The sequence below is a fragment of the Paramormyrops kingsleyae genome, chromosome 16 (genome assembly GCF_048594095.1).
Source record: "Paramormyrops kingsleyae isolate MSU_618 chromosome 16, PKINGS_0.4, whole genome shotgun sequence".
Classification (NCBI taxonomy): Eukaryota; Metazoa; Chordata; class Actinopteri; order Osteoglossiformes; family Mormyridae; genus Paramormyrops; species Paramormyrops kingsleyae.
Window position 1 is genome coordinate 16,166,297 of NC_132812.1, and position 15,851 is coordinate 16,182,147.

The following is a 15,851-nucleotide window of genomic DNA, read 5'->3' on the forward strand; positions in this document are numbered from 1 at the left end:
GTTCCCCATCGCATGTGCATATCTGTGCAAACAAATATGGTTTTGTAGTGAACACACTGCAGCATTTTACTCAGCCGTGCAGCCGGCACATCTCCATTACCCTGCAAGAGTGCCCCCACCTCCTATGGCTCCCAGACTGCCTTATAAAGTACTGCAGGTCCACATCTGCCAACAGCACGCTGACTCAGCATTTTGCAGTGTGTATATGTGTGTGTGTGTATGTGGGGGGGGGAGGAATCCGTCTCAGATAAATAAATGGCACATGACCCGGGGGTGTTCTGGGGTGCAATGGATTGGTTCTGCGTGCGCAGGGAAGCAGCCGGGGTGGCTGCAGCAAAGGGGAGGGGCTTTGAAACCTGTCACTCAGGTGGGCGGGGCCTCCCCTTGGCATCTCACCCAATCCAAATACAAACAACCAAACCAGCTGACGGGCAAATAAATGTTCTGATCTTTTCGCCTGCCTCTTTCACATATTCACATACCTCTTTTCTCAGAAAGACAGACTAATAAAAAAAATGTGATTTATAAGAAATGCAGTCCTATTCGACTGTTGTATTTCCACACTATCGTGCGAGGCCATCAATTTTCAGTGACATCTACACACATGAATAAGATTGTATTTATAGCACTTCGTCAAACCAGAAATACACCCTTTCTGTATCTGCCCCCTCCCTCACACTCCCCATTTCGGTAGCTTGTACCCCATAGTGTAGTCTAGTGGAACGCTGGGCAAACCGAGTATAAAGCGGTCCCCCCCAGGCAGCACGGATGAACCGTTTTCACTGGCAGGAATCACGCTAGCAAGGCTGCAATTACGGCTTGGCTCCAATTAGCTCACGCCGCCATTCCGTAATTAGCCCCTTTCCTTCCTGTCAGGATTATTAAGACATTGTTTATTCTGGCATCCTGCAGGCCAGCGCAGGCGGGGGGGGGGGGGCATGGCACCCCATGCCACAGCACAGTCATGCCTTCCTGGAAATATGGAGGAATGAAAAGCCATGGAGGAGACAGTATGGGGCGCTGTCCATCCCAGGTGGGTGAATCTTTTGTTATTTGTGTCTACCTGTTCCCCATTATGATGTCACTATATATGTCTGTTATGATTCTGTTGCCATAGTAACCCCAGATCACAGCCTTGCTTTATGCAAGGACCCAAACATTCATGCTTCAGGGTGCCTGAGCATGCGGCGTCTCTCTTTTCCTTTCCCCACCGAAGCAGCACTTTTAATATTCACATGATCTACGACTGCCTCAGTCCCCTGCTTCTGTATGCCCTTTAAAGGGGAAATCTCAAATGGAGCTCCTTTGCCCTGAAATGCTTGGGGCTTCCCACTTGCAGATACGGACTTCGTTTGGCGGCTTGGCTCCTGTCATGCTTTTCTTCCTTTAAAGGCCATTTGTTGCCTTCCCATAAACTGCTCCTCATACTTTGTCAATAGCCACTCTCCATGCCGTTTACAATGTGAGCTATTCAACCATTTATTACTTTTACGGCATCAGAAACACACCAAAGCCATTAAAGGCTAGTACAAGTGGGTTGACACATTGCATAAAGCATAGCCAGTGATGGGAGAAGTGAGCTGTCAGAACCCACCATTGACAGGTGCTGTGAGCTGTCAGTCACTGCCGGCTTTAACCCGATAGGCACCAACAGTAAATCAACAAACACTAAATTAGCCAATGAGATGGCAGATGGTGTCTGACATCATACAGTAATCTTAACCACCACTGGGGTTCAAAGCCTCATATCTTCCAACTACCAGTTGGTTTTAAAAGCCTCTTAAACAAGATGTAAAATCAGACAGAGAAATGCAATATGACAATTTAAGTAGAGCCGGAAAGGTTGTTGTCTTACTCTGCAGCCAAAAATAACATACGTGTTATTTTACACTTTTTCCAAAATAATTGCAATCATTAAAAAAATGAAAACACCAATTAACAGATTTCTAGTTCCAAAACAAACATTGAGATTTTACCTTGTTTTTAGTTAGTCAGCCATTAAATCATGTAAATAGATACACAGAAACAAGGACGGATCCTGGCAAGGACAGGGTGAGAAATTGCCCAAGGTAGCATATTCTGAGGGGGTGCCAACTTAGCAAACCCAGTCACCCCCACCCCCTTTGGGTCAACAAAGGTGAAATTGGGCGGTGAAGTTTCTGGGGGGGGGTTGAAACTTGCCAAGGGCTTTGAGCACCACTGCATAGAAACATGCTATAACATTTTAGAAAAGAAACATATGTATGTACAGTTTTGGGCGAAAGGAAATGTGCGACACTATTTATGTGGGTACTGAGTCATTATTTGCTCAATAAAAACACCATTTAACATAAAAACATATGCAAATAAAGAGCAACAAGGAAAACTAAAAAGTTTCTTGTCATTTTCGATACTGATATCTCGTTGGAAAGCTAGATAAACACCGCTTCAGTTCCCAAACCACTCCTCAGAAGCAGACCAGCCATTACAGGTACTCGATAAATTTCATCACCAGCTCACTTAATTAATTAATTCAGTTATTTAAAAAAGTCAATGAGGTATTGATTAGCCATATGAGCTGTGTTAGTAATCAAGTCAAAAAATGCATGTGCGTAATGGGCGGCTGCTGAAAAACTGGGGTCACTTTAGGAGAGGTTTTATACCAACACACTTTGGGTTTACACCGACATGAAGATCATTTAAACATCATTTTCATTGACTGCCTAAGATGTTTGCAGAGTAGGCCTTTTGTATGCATTGTCGTATTTATGCATGCATATGTGCACACATGTATAAATGTGGTGCTTAATTGCTCCTTAGCTATTTCCCAACTCATTCTGTGACGCTCTGTTGATTAATGAAGTTAATTATAACGTGAATCCATTGAGCTTTCGATGCTAAATGTAGGCCGCCATGCACACTGAGCCTGAATGGTGCGTGAGCCTCGCGCTTTTCTTCATTAATAAAAACCGGGTCACCAGGACAGACGAACGGCAGCTAGTGACAAAGAGCACAGTGTGAGAGAGGCGCCTCTGCTGTTCCTCTCGGCATACTACTGTGCTAGCTAGCCTCCATCTTCCCTGTTTACGAGAGACCCTGGGGTCCTGTGTTGACCTAATAACCCCACAATCATTAAAAAACAGCCTGCCGGACTGATACTAAATATTTTATTTCTGAGCTGATAATAGGCAGTGTGTGGTTCCCCAGGTCAGGGATTCATGCGTAGAAAGTTACTGGTTCAGAATAATCATATTACGGTTTGACTTTACAGTAAGACCCATAAGAATCCATTCGTGGGAATTTTACTTACACAAAAATGTTCTGAGGGCAGAAGGAACAATTATTTATTCAGAGAGATAACCTATCAGATTGTAGAGGAGGTGGGTCCAAGCAACTAGAAGAGGTGGGACCAAGATATCTGACTGGTTGGTCCCTCCTCCTCCAGTTGCTTGAACCCACCTCCTGTACAATTTGATTGGCTATCTCTGAACCAATAATTGCTCCTTCTGCCCTTAGAAAATTTATGTGTAAATAAAAATTCCATGAGCTAAGGGTGCCGTCCAATCCATGAAGCAGCACAGGTGTCGTCTTCTGAGGGGCCTACAACTTCTCAAACCTCCAGTGTCACTTGCCTGCAAAGTTTCACCTCCAGTCACCCCCCCCCCCCACCCCCAAGTGTGGAGCATGTAGAGCGCTGGCTGTGACAAAGTGACATGCTTGTCTACTGAAGCTTGCCTAAGGTGTCACATGGGCACTGGCCCTTAAGCCCCACTGCTACAGGGGTGCAGAATAATTGGTTGACCCCATGCTCTGACCCCAAGCTCTGCTCTCCACTCTGTCCATGTGTGTGTGTGTGTGTGTGTCTCCCAGGGAGCTGGGATATGGACAGCCAGAAGCTTCATCGCACTCTCTACCCATACAATGACCATAATCTGCTCTGTCATTTGCGGAGGAACCTTCACGTTCTGCAAAGGCTGCTTATTTCCTTAAGCATTCTGATGGCGTCCATCAGATACGGCGACAGGGGAATCGAAGCGGTAATAAGTGATGCTGCGGGGTCACCGGCGGGCCCCAGCTGACACAGCGTATATCACCGGGTGCATTATCTCTAAGCCTGGCCAGCGCGGCCTGCCCCAGGCCGGCCTGACATATCCTGCTGTAGATAAAAGGATGCTGGCGAGGGGATGGGACGTGGAGGACAGACGGATGCATCAGTGATTACTGCAGGGCACTGCCATGAAACGAGCACTTAAGCATGGGGTGCTGTCATATGCCGGCCTACATGGAAAATAAAAGCATAAATAAATAAATTCACACATGCATATTATATCCATAAAGAAAAGGACTGAGAAGAAATAAACATGTTCGTACCGTGGGGGTGGTACGGAATGTTATGGCTTTTGACCTTCAGCAATCTGGAAAATGAGGAGCGCAGTGCATTCTGGGAGATGGTCGCGGGCGGTGCATCAGTCCATTTCTGCCTCTGCTAGGCGTATTTATCTCATGTTAAAGTCACATTAATATGGGGTGAAATGCAACGGCTGCTGGAACATCAGCTCTCACAAGTGCCGAAAGACAGCAAATCTGAATTTTCAAGCTAAAGCCATTCCAGGTTTAACTGGAAAACTGAAAATAACCAGAATAACTATATATTAGCCATCAATCCTGTACCATCATCAATCTATTTTCAATATTTCAATGAAAAATGTGTTATAAGAGAAATTTAGAGAAATTATTGTTGTTACGATTGAAATCATTATTATTATTGTGCGATTCAATTACTGCTAGCATATAATAGTTGCTCATTTTTGCTGTTACTGCAGTTGTCGTTGTTGTGGCTGCTGCTGTTCCACTGGACCTTCTCCCTTTCCACTAGGTGAGTGCAGACTTACCCTGCGCCTGCTGACCCCGAGCAAGGACCGCCAGTCAGGCAGCTCCAGCTCATTTCCATGAGAGGCATAGGGAGCGCGAGATGGGCACATTGCACCCTGGCCCTGACAGGTGTTTTGCGGCGCTGATTTGTTGCTGCACAGCCGCACATCTGCATGACGATGACTGCGAGGCCTAGCAGATGTGGCTCGCAGGGAAGCCATGTGCGTGTTTTATGACCTGAGATATCGCATGCTGCAGTAAAATAGCGCAGGACAGCTACACACATAGTCCGGTCATTAGTCAGTGATACAAGAAGGCTGCGAGGCATTAATCTGCCAGGTAACAGCTGGCACCAGTGCAAACTTACATCGACGACTACAAATGAGCCTCCATGTAGAAGCTTCACCATGTGCAACACATCTGACCTTAAACGCTCATCTGTCAGCTAGGCCAGATGAGGCAGTGTGACGTGCAAAATGACACTCTCGTAACACGACTCTCCCACTAGCCCGTGACGGCAAATAACACGAGGCGCCCCCTACCTCATTGATGAGGAACTGTAGCTGAAGGACAGCAGCTCCGCTGTCATGCTGGCAGTAGCAGTCCACGCCTGGTCGTCCCAATCTGATGATGTCATCAAGTCAAGGAGGTCAGACAAAAGTCTCAAACAGCACCACGTTGGGGCAATAATAAGCTTAATAACACACCACAGAATAAAACCTCAATACTCAAAAAAAAAAACATTATATATTATATGAAATAATCCGCCTATGCATTTTGGTTATATATTTTTAAAATTAACATGCAAAAGTCAAATCAAATGGGCCCAAACCAATGTCATTTAATTACCACCACTGACAGCTTCTGTTAATTTTAAGGTAAAATGGTTAATGTACCATTAAATAGGTAAACTGACATGCTTTGACTTGGAAATCAAACGGTTCCCAGAGCTTGCAGGAATCACATTAAACAGCCATTCGATTAATCCAGACCCCTTTTATAATCAACTCTAGCATGAAAAAGCTTTCTCATACTTCTAAATACTGGTCCATTCACAGAGCAACCCAGTTTGAGAAAAAAAAGCAGTGCAGAAAAAGGCAGAAGATGTTTGGAATTCAATCCCCTGAATGCCACAGAGCAGAAGTAAGGGCTCGTGGGTCACAGCTTTAGAGGCCCATAAGGTCTATTTAAAGCTGGCATGAGTCACTAGGAGTGTGAGACGCAAAAAAAAGAAAAATCCCCCAACTGTCAGACGGCTTAAGATCAACTTTTTCAGTAAAAAGACAATTCTATGTCCCAGCTTCCTTGGGGATTCACACAGATAAGGAGAATGGCCACTTGTCTGTCCTCCCAAGTTAGCAAACCATTAAAAAAAGAAACAGGCCAACTTATCAGGCACAGAAATGGTCAGTCATATGAAAAGCACGCGGCGTCGCCATCCAGCCATGACACGGCGTACCTGCATTCACACAAAAAAACTTCATTTCCACAATCTTTCGCTTGCAAGCAAATATACATTTTCTAAAGTGGGATCACATCGCTCAGTCTCAATGTTGTTTTCGTTGATTAAATTCACAGATATAAACATATTAATTAACAATATCACTGAAAATCGTCTTAGGAGAATCCATCGCATATCTGCCTCTGGGATATCAGTCACAGTGTAGGGCACGTCCACGCTGTACCAGGCTCAGGATTAGCCATTAAAATACAACGATTATTGCATCCCATCTCACGGCGCTGCTGATAAGTAATATGCAGTGTTTGCCCAATTTCATTCAGAGGGATTACATAAGGGCCCCATCTTAGACAGTCATTTTTAAAAAACGGCTAATCTTTACAACTCACTCAACACACAGAATAACATAAGTGACTTATAAAAGGACTTGCGCGTTAAGACTCGGGTGTTCCTTAGTACTAAAACCGGCTGTAATAGGACATGTAATACCTAAACAGAGTGAGCGCCATCAGCTCTGAGACGTCGATTTCTGATTATACCCGTATTCCGCACACTCCTCACTGCTAAGCAAAACGCTTAAATCACAAGACTCCATGGAAGGAACATTCATATCATCAGCAGGTACATTATGCGATTTCTCTCAATATCCAGCAGTATTACAGTATGAAGCAAAGTAAGAAAAAATAAGCCTGCAATATATATCCAGTTACATAACCAGAAAATCAGGCGAGGGAGCGGGCTTATGTATATTATTGTACATTTTAGCAAGACTGAAGTGAAAAAAAAACCTTGTTTATTGTATAAATATTTGGATCAGTGAACTTGATTTTTTGGCGGAAGAGTGTTTTGACAGAAAGCATAGCAATGATGTCAGCGCAACCCTAAGAACTCTCATCCATTTGGCAATCATGCTATGATATTTCTGACAGGGTCAATTTGAAGATAATCTATGATGGATATCCATCAAATATAATAGTGTCCAGAACGTAAACCAAAGGGATACAATGTCATCATGAAGACTGAGCAGACCGTGCTTTTGGGGACACTTAGTGACTTCCGTTTTCTGTGTACCCTTCCACCTCGATATTTTATTTTTTTCTGACTTAGTTTTAAAGCTCTGCATTAAATTCACAACCTGACCCAGGACATTTCATTTGACAGGGATGGATGTTTGGAAATGAGATGAGAATTAAATGAGAACACCTTTACAGCATGTAGACAGAGGTCTTTCGTATAATTCTGTGGCTCATTAAGTTCTGAACCGTAAATTAATTTAGGATCATCAGAGCAAAGGTTTTAAGTACTTTTCTGGTCATAAGAACATAAGAACATAAGAACATAAGAAATTTACAAACGAGAGGAGGCCATTCGGCCCATCAAGCTCGTTTGGGGAGAACTTAGCTAATATCTCAGAGTTGTTAAAATCTTATCTAGCTCTGATTTAAAGGAACCCATGGTTTTAGCTTCCACTACAATAGCAGGAAGACTATTCCATACTCTGACTACACGCTGTGTAAAGAAGTGCTTCCTCAAATTTGTTTTAAAATGTTCTCCCGCTAATTTCCACTTATAGCCACGAGTTCTAGTATTTAGACTAATATTGAAATAGTCATTTGGCTGAACAGCATCCAGACCCGTTAGAATCTTATAGACCTGAATCATATCCCCCCTTAGTCTCCTTTGCTCAAGGCTGAACAGATTCAGTTCCGCTAACCTCTCCTCGTAAGACATTCCTCTAAGACCAGGAATCATTCTCGTAACTCTTCGTTGCACCTTTTCTAAGGCAGCAATGTCCTTCTTGAGGTATGGTGACCAAACCTGCACACAGTATTCTAGGTGGGGTCTTACCAAGGAATTATATAAGTGTAACATCACCTCCCTTGACTTAAACTCCACACATCTAGAGATATAACCCAACATTCTGTTCGCCTTTTTTATTGCTTCCCCACATTGGCGAGAGTGGGACATGGAAGCATCAACATACATACCGAGATCTTTCTCGTAATCAGCTACCTTTATTTCAGTGGAACCCATAAAATATCTGTACTGTACAGATCCAGCCACTTAAAATTTCCCCTCCAGTCTGGCTGGCAGCCAAATCCCAGCCAAGTTCCTTCCAATTACCATCCGAAAGGTAGAGCCCCCCTTCTTCTAGGGGTGGGCCTATATTTGACTATAAACCCGCCCATTCATTCACTTGCAGGGTGATACCATTAGATGGCGCTGTCTTTACAAAAACTTTACTTTTCTTTTTACAGGGTTAAATGATTGAATGGTCTTTGCTATGACTTAAAAAAGCTAATTTTTCTTTTTAATTTATTTTATTTACTTATTTTATTTTATTTTAATATGCTTTATTGGTTTGTTTATTGTCTATTCTTATTTATCCTTTGTACAGCACTTTGGTCCTACAGTATATTGATTTGTTTTAAAGTGCTTTATTTTAAGCATAGTCCACAAATTTTCAATAGGGTTCAGTTTGTTGGCTTTGGGAAGGCTGTTCTGATGTGTGTTGTGATCATTGTCCCTGTATCAACTGTCCAGCCATTGATTGTTGATACTGTAACTGTTGATTGATTAAAGAATTTGTAGGTGATTGGGAGTTCATGATCCTCACCTGCTGCAGCAATCAGAATCAGAATCAGAATCAGCTTTTATTCGCCAAGTGTGCTGGGGCACACAAGGAATTAGTTTCCCACAGTTTGATACTCTCTCATACACAAACAATAAGTTAGAGCTGGGCGATAAATCAATTTAATTGATTAATTCGAATTTACAGTTCAGGACGATGTGTTTTCATGAAATCGATTTTATTACTTTTTTTACACACAAGCGCCAAATGCGGAACTAATGCGATGCACCATTCCTCATGGGTAAATTAACACTGTAGCAGATTCACTAACAACATGGCAATGACAGGGGAAAAGATGGCACGTGCCCAAAGAAAGGTGTTGCTACTTCTGTAATATGGAATTGTAATATAATATGTCAAACCCAATGGCATAAAGTATTTACTTAATACTAAGCTGACATGATAAAATTATGTTTTTTTTCTATTATTATTACAATATTACTTATTACTTTTATTTATAAGTTTGAGGGTGTATTGTGTTGTTGCCAGTTTTAAAATAAGCTATAGAGAAACCTTTCTAAAAGTGTTCACAATAATAACTGACACTTTATTGATCCCCGTGGGGAAATTGTGTTTATGCCTCCCTCAACTTGATCTTTGAAGAATAAGTTGTCTGTGAAGGCCACCTGTTGGGGCCTTGCTCAAGGAGCTGCAGACATGCTGAGGATAGGCTTGAACCAGTGACCTTCTGATTACAAGCACACAGCTTAGCCCACTGAGCCACACACTGCCCCTAAAGGTGTGGTCTAAAGTAAAAAAAGCTAAATAAAGTAGTTTGATTTTGTGTAGGGGAGGGGAGAATCGATTGAAATCGGAAATCAGATTTTTTGTGAAAAAATCTGAGATTTTATTTTTAGGCCATATCACCCAGCTCTACAATAAGTGACACTATAAAAACAAAATACCCTATACAAGAAATACTGTACAAATACAGTACAATACAACACACATACAATACAAATGTGAAAAATTATAAATATTATAAATATACACAGGTGAGTAACACTGTGCAATTTTAAGGTGCGAGGTATAGTGTAAACAGTTTTTGTAAACAGATCTGTAGCGTCTGCCAGAGGGGGGTAGCTGGAGAAGATTGTGTCCAGGATGTGATGGATCTGAAATGATTTTAACTGCTCGTTAAAATCTATGCTCGTTTAGCCGAACTAAAGTCCACAAACAGGATCCTGGCATAAGTTCCTGGACGGTCCAGATGTTGCAGGATATAATGCAGCCCCATATTCACTGCATCATCCACCGACCTGTTTGCCCGATAGGCAAACTGCAGGGGGTACAGCTGGTGTCCTGTAATGTCCTTTAGATGGGCTAAAACCAGGCGTTCAAAGGATTTCATGACCACAGACGTCAAGGCGACAGGTCTGTAGTCATTCAGTCCTGTAATGGTGGGTTTTTTGGGGACCGTGATAATGGTGGAGCGTTTGAAGCAGGAGGGAACTACACACAACTCCAGAAATCTATTGAAGATGCGGGTGAAGATGGGAGCCAGCTGATCAGCACAGGTTTTGAGGCAGGAGGGGGATACACCGTTTGGTCCCGGGGCCTTCTTGGTTTTCTGTTTCTGGAACAGCCGGCTCACTTCCGCTTCGTGTATTCTGAGTTCCAGGGGGGAGGATAGGGGGGTGAGAGGTGTGATGAGGGTTATTGTCTCTGGAGTGGGGTGGATGGGGGGTGTGAATCTGTTTATCTCAAACCTGCAGTAGAAGTTGTTCAGCTCGTCTGCCAGGTCTTTGTTTGCTTCAGCGGGGGGTAGGGGTCGTCTGTTGCTGGTGATATCTCGCAGGCCTCTCCACACTGATGCAGGGTCATTGGCTGAGAACCGTTCTTTCAGCTTCTCAGAGTAGCTTCTTTTTGCCACTTTGATCTCCCTGGTCAGCGTGTTCCTGGCCTGCCTGTACAGGGCCCTGTCACCACTTCTGTAGGCATCCTCCTTGGCCTGGTGAAGATGTTGCAGTTTGGGAGTGAACCATGGTTTATTGTTGTTGTATGTGCAGAAGGTCTTGGTCGGGACACACACATCTTCACAAAAACTGATGTATGATGTCACAGTGTCTGTCAGCTCATCCAGATTATCAGATGCAGCTTCAAAGACAGTCCAATTAGTGCAGTCAAAACAGTCTTGCAGTTCCTGCTTTGCTGCATTGGTCCACTTCTTCACAGTTTTGACTACAGGCTTGGCACGTTTAAGCTGTTGCCTGTAAATTGGAATAAGATGGACCATACAGTGATCAGAATGTCCTAAAGCTGCCCGGGGGACAGAGCGATAGGCATCTTTTAAAATGGTGTAACAGTGGTCCAGTGTGATGTTGTCCCTGGTGGGGCAGTCGATATGCTGTCTGTGTTTAGGAAGTTCCTGGTGTAGATTCACTCTGTTAAAATCACCAAGGACAATAAAAGGGAATAGGGATATTTTCTTTCCAGGGGGGGTGATCTGGTCGGCCAGCGTGCATTTACATCTGAAGCTCATTTACATCTGAATGTTGGTGGTGCTGATAGACTGTGAGAATTGTATGCTTTGAACTCTCCAGTGCTTTTTTAATACCATTCAGTGACTGATGTTGGGAAGACAATGGATATTTACTGTACACCTCCATGTCTCCTGGATTACTGACCCCAAGTCATTTCTGCTACATGGCTTTACACTATACAATATTTATATTTACATTTAAAGCATTTAGCAGACTTATCCAAAGCAACGTACAAGGTATCAAGGTACAATAAGCTGGGTTTAGAGGAGCTTACAGTTTTGATGGCGAGTCCGGCTCTATGATGGAGGGATGTTAAAGTGTTTTCTGTCTTGTGATTTCTTCTATTTCAGGGGCTTCTGGTGTGTTTAGCCGTTTAGATGGTGGACCAGACTTCACGAAATAGCGTTTCTAATGTGACTAGCCTTTTTCTGCGTATTGAAACTTTTCAGAAATGCAAGACTTTGCCAGTGCTTTTGTTCACCACCCGAGCGTATAGTCGTGAACAGATGTGAAATTTTGGCCAACTTTTTCATTGAAATTCGATTTGTATGTGTTCAGAAAAATTTGTGACCAGAGGCTTTAAAAGTGTTTATCCAAATAGGGACCTCAAAAAATGTCCCCAAAAGTAGGAAAATTTCAGGTTTTACTACACTTTGGGGGCAATTTGGTCCTCAAATGTGATCTATGCAAACCCACACACAAACACACACATACTACCAGTCAAAAGAGATGTTAATGACTTTCACACATTCAGTTGACCCCCCAGCCCCCAGCCCCCAGCCCCCAGCCCCAGCACTTTTCTTGTGCTTGTGGGCAGTTCCTTGCTCAGGGTATTTGCTATGGTGAACTTTCATGTACTTCCAGGGTCCCTGTGTGGCTCAGTGGGCTAAGCCTGTGTGCTTGTGTTCCCCGGATCACTGGTTCAAACCCAGCCTCAGCATGTCAGTCATGACTATACAGTGTATAAATGTTTTTGGTAGACGATCATACTTTTTTTCCACTATAGTCTTCTGGTTTCTAATTTACATGCCAACAACAGTTTTGACTGGTAGTATGTAATGACTGTTTAGTAGTGTTTATTTAACCGACTGGCTTGATAGTCAGAATATGGAATAGTCTTCCTGATAACATAGTGCAAGCTGAATCCTTGAGTTCCTTTAAATCAGAGCTAGATAAGATTTTAACAACTCTGAGCTATTAGTTAAGTTCTCCCTAAGCGAGCTTGATGGGCCGAATGGCCTCCTCTCGTTTGTATAGTTCTTATGTTCTTATGATCTGAAAGCAGTGTTTCTTATGTTAAAAAAATAACCTCACCTTGACCGCTTCAAACATCTGTCTCATCTGTCTCATTGTTTCATTGTGGCCAAGCAGAGAAGTTAATGACACATTCACACATCACCCCCCCCCCCCCCCCCGTGGATGCGCAGCCACCAGCAGCCTATCCGGCTGTTAGCCAGACAGAAAGAAAGAACACACCTTTATTCTCCACAGTAAACCTTATTACTTTGTTTAGACCTGTAATTAGTCTGTCACAAACATCTTGGGTCACTCTCTTCTCCCAAAATAACTCTTGGACATGCTGCTGCTTTGTACCTGGCTTGGCCTCCTTGCGGATGAAATCTTTCATCTTGTGCCAAACAAGCTTAATGGGCTTCAAATCTGATTAATTTTCATATACCTCTCATTGCTTGACAATATCAGTCTTAATACTTTGTTTAGACCTGTAATTATTGTATTGGACATATCTTGGGACCGCCTCATCTCCAAAGAGGGAAGTAAAATAAAATTCTAATTTCATCAATAAACTGACTAAAAACACATTTTGACAGTTTTAGGCCATCTTTGCCTCACAACAGAAACTATTTCTAAATTTCACAGGCCATTTATTGCAGTGTAGTAAGTTTATTAATGAAATTGGAATTTTGTTTAAATATAGGAAAATTGTACTTGCTTAGATTTTCATTTTTTGCAGTGTAGTTACAATACCTGATTCAGGTATCTTACCTGATTTCAGGTAAGTCACTTCAGATTACTGCTCTCCCTGGTGGATGGATAGATCATTGCAAGTACTTTACACACAGAGAGTTGAGGGGTGGATCATGCCGGCCCCCTTTTTCATTACATCATCGTGGGGGATCTCATTACAGTCAAGGACCAGCCAAGAGCCAGTCAAGGTCCTGTCAAGGACCTGTCATGGAAAGTGGGGAAATTTTAAGCGGCTGGATCTGTATATTTCTGCTCCCTGCATGGATTACCTTACATTTATCTGTGTTAAATTTCATCTGCCAAGTATCAGCCCATTCGCTAATTAAATCCAGATCCCGTTGAAGCCTCTCTGCTGCTAGATTAGTATCTGCTACCCCGCCCACCTTAGTGTCGTCTGCAAATTTAACCAGTTTACTGTATGTATTCGTGTCAATATCATTAATGTAAATTAGGAACAATAGTGGTCCTAAAATTGAACCCTGCGGTACCCCACTATAAACGGAGGCCCACTGTGACATAGTGCCTCTAATAACTACTCGCTGCTTCCTATCAGTTAGCCAGTTTTTGATCCAAGCTGCCACAGTTCCTAAAATTCCTGCAGCTTTAAGCTTTAACAAGAGCCGTTTGTGGGGGACAACATCAAAGGCTTTCTGGAAATCTAAGTAAATCACATCATAGGCCTTTTTGTGATCAATTTCACTTGTAGCTTCCTCAAAGAACTCAAGCAGATTCGTTAAGCAGGATCTACCTCTCCTAAATCCATGTTGGCTATCCTTTATAATGTTATTTGCATCTAGGTAATCTACCATTTTCACTTGAATTATAGCTTCCATTATTTTTCCAGTAATGCTAGTTAAACTGATTGGCCTATAGTTTGCTGGATTACTTCTATCCCCTTTTTTGAATATGGGTGTTATATTAGCATGCTTCCAATCTGATGGTACCACACCCGCAGATAACGATTTCTGGAATATTAAACAATTTTGTAAAACCCCTTGCCTTTATATTAAGTATGTCCTTTTATATTAACTACTATGAATCTATCATAACGAATACTAGAATAGAAAAGAATGAATACGACATAATCAAATATTAATTTCCACTTTTAACTGCGTTTACAGTTGCAATCTTTATTGCAGCAAAATATGCAAATTGTAGAACCCACATTTTAGCATCATAGTTTACCTTTTATAGTTCTTTAGCATTCTTTTTTTTGGGTCATTTTTTTAATTTTCTTTTTTTAATTTTATGCTATAGAATCCCAGTCTGGGGACAATGAAGACAGTCCTCACCACCCACCCCAAAGTACCAGGTGAGAGCTATAAAATGAGAGCAGCCGGCTTTTACTCTGTGCTGATTGTGGTGTTTGGACAGGATAGCACATGCTGACCTGAATAACTTGCAAACATGTCTTTACTGTAGATAATCAGTTGGATTTCTGGCTCCAGTTCCTCGATTTTTGTTTATCCCACCTACTAGTTCCTGAGTCTGTTGGAACTCCCTCTGTCTTCTGCAGCTTCCTGTTTCCAGGATCTTGCTTCCTGATTTCCATCTTCTGGTTGGATTCCAGGTTCCTGCCTCTCCTGCTTTCCCCAGTCCTCTCCTGAGTAATCCCTTGAACATATGTTCAGTCAGCAGCCCTGAAGCCTCTCACTTGCCTGTTTCCCAGTGTCTTTTAACAGACTTGGGGACATTGGGGAGCCACAGTCCAGTTCAGGGTGATACCTTTTCTAGTTAATCCTTCCTGTCAGATACTTGGAATATACCTTGCTGGGAGACTTATTTATATGAACGATTAAAAGAGGCAATGATGCAAAAAAACAATAAAAAGTTAAAAATAGAGATGACTACATACAATATTTCCTTGCTTTTCTTTTAATGACACACTTGAGTGGCATGGAATCAATGGAAGAAACACAAATTAGGTCAGGTCAGAACAGCCTAATGAAAACCAGATCTATGAAGGCGAGATGTTTTTAAATCCACATCCCCGCTCAGCAGGAAGATGCGCTAGCCTGATTTCTTATTAAATTGCAATGTATACCGCCAAGGAAATCTTAATGAAACATGTGGAGGCAGAAGACTGCTATCCATCTCCTGAGTTGTTGAGACCTTTCCTACAGGACAGGAGGCAGGGGACACCCTGGATGGGATGCTAGTCCATCACAGCATGGCTCATTCACACACAGAACTGAGACACAATCCACCTGTACTATGTATCTTGCACTGTGAAATTATAGCAGAGTAACCAGGAGTATAAAGTATTGGGGAGTAACCAAGAACATAAAGTATAGGAGAGTAACCAGAAGTATAAAGTATAGGGGAGTAACCTGAAGTATAAAATATAGAGGAGTAACCAAGAGTATAAAGTATGGGGAAGTTACGAAGAGTATAAAGTATGGGGAAGTAACTAAGAGTATAAAGCAGAGGAGAGTAACTT

General features: G+C 42.4%; 2 protein-coding genes and 1 long non-coding RNA gene across 19 annotated transcripts in view; 1 reads left to right on the top strand and 2 right to left on the bottom strand.

Moving 5' to 3' along the window:
• LOC111852700 (syntaxin-binding protein 5-like) overlaps positions 1–15,851 on the bottom strand; it is a 115,852-nt gene that overhangs the window by 54,568 nt on the left and 45,433 nt on the right. For all 17 annotated transcript variants that reach the window (XM_023828901.2, XM_072700246.1, XM_023828900.2 and 14 more), the window contains exon 3: positions 5,394–5,475. In XM_023828901.2, coding sequence (XP_023684669.1) covers positions 5,394–5,475 — 82 coding nt within the window. The remainder of the gene's footprint in view (positions 1–5,393; positions 5,476–15,851) is intronic.
• On the top strand, positions 931–14,723 carry LOC140578633 (uncharacterized). The gene is made up of 3 exons (XR_011982901.1): positions 931–1,033; positions 4,803–4,855; positions 14,669–14,723. It is a non-coding gene; the product is annotated as an uncharacterized lncRNA (long non-coding RNA).
• LOC140578863 (uncharacterized) lies at positions 9,479–12,178 on the bottom strand. The gene is made up of 2 exons (XM_072700912.1): positions 10,652–12,178; positions 9,479–10,552 (listed from the first exon to the last, which is right to left on the bottom strand). Exons 1-2 carry the CDS (start codon positions 11,422–11,424, stop codon positions 10,087–10,089), a joined length of 1,239 nt encoding a protein of 412 aa, XP_072557013.1. The 5' UTR covers positions 11,425–12,178; the 3' UTR covers positions 9,479–10,086.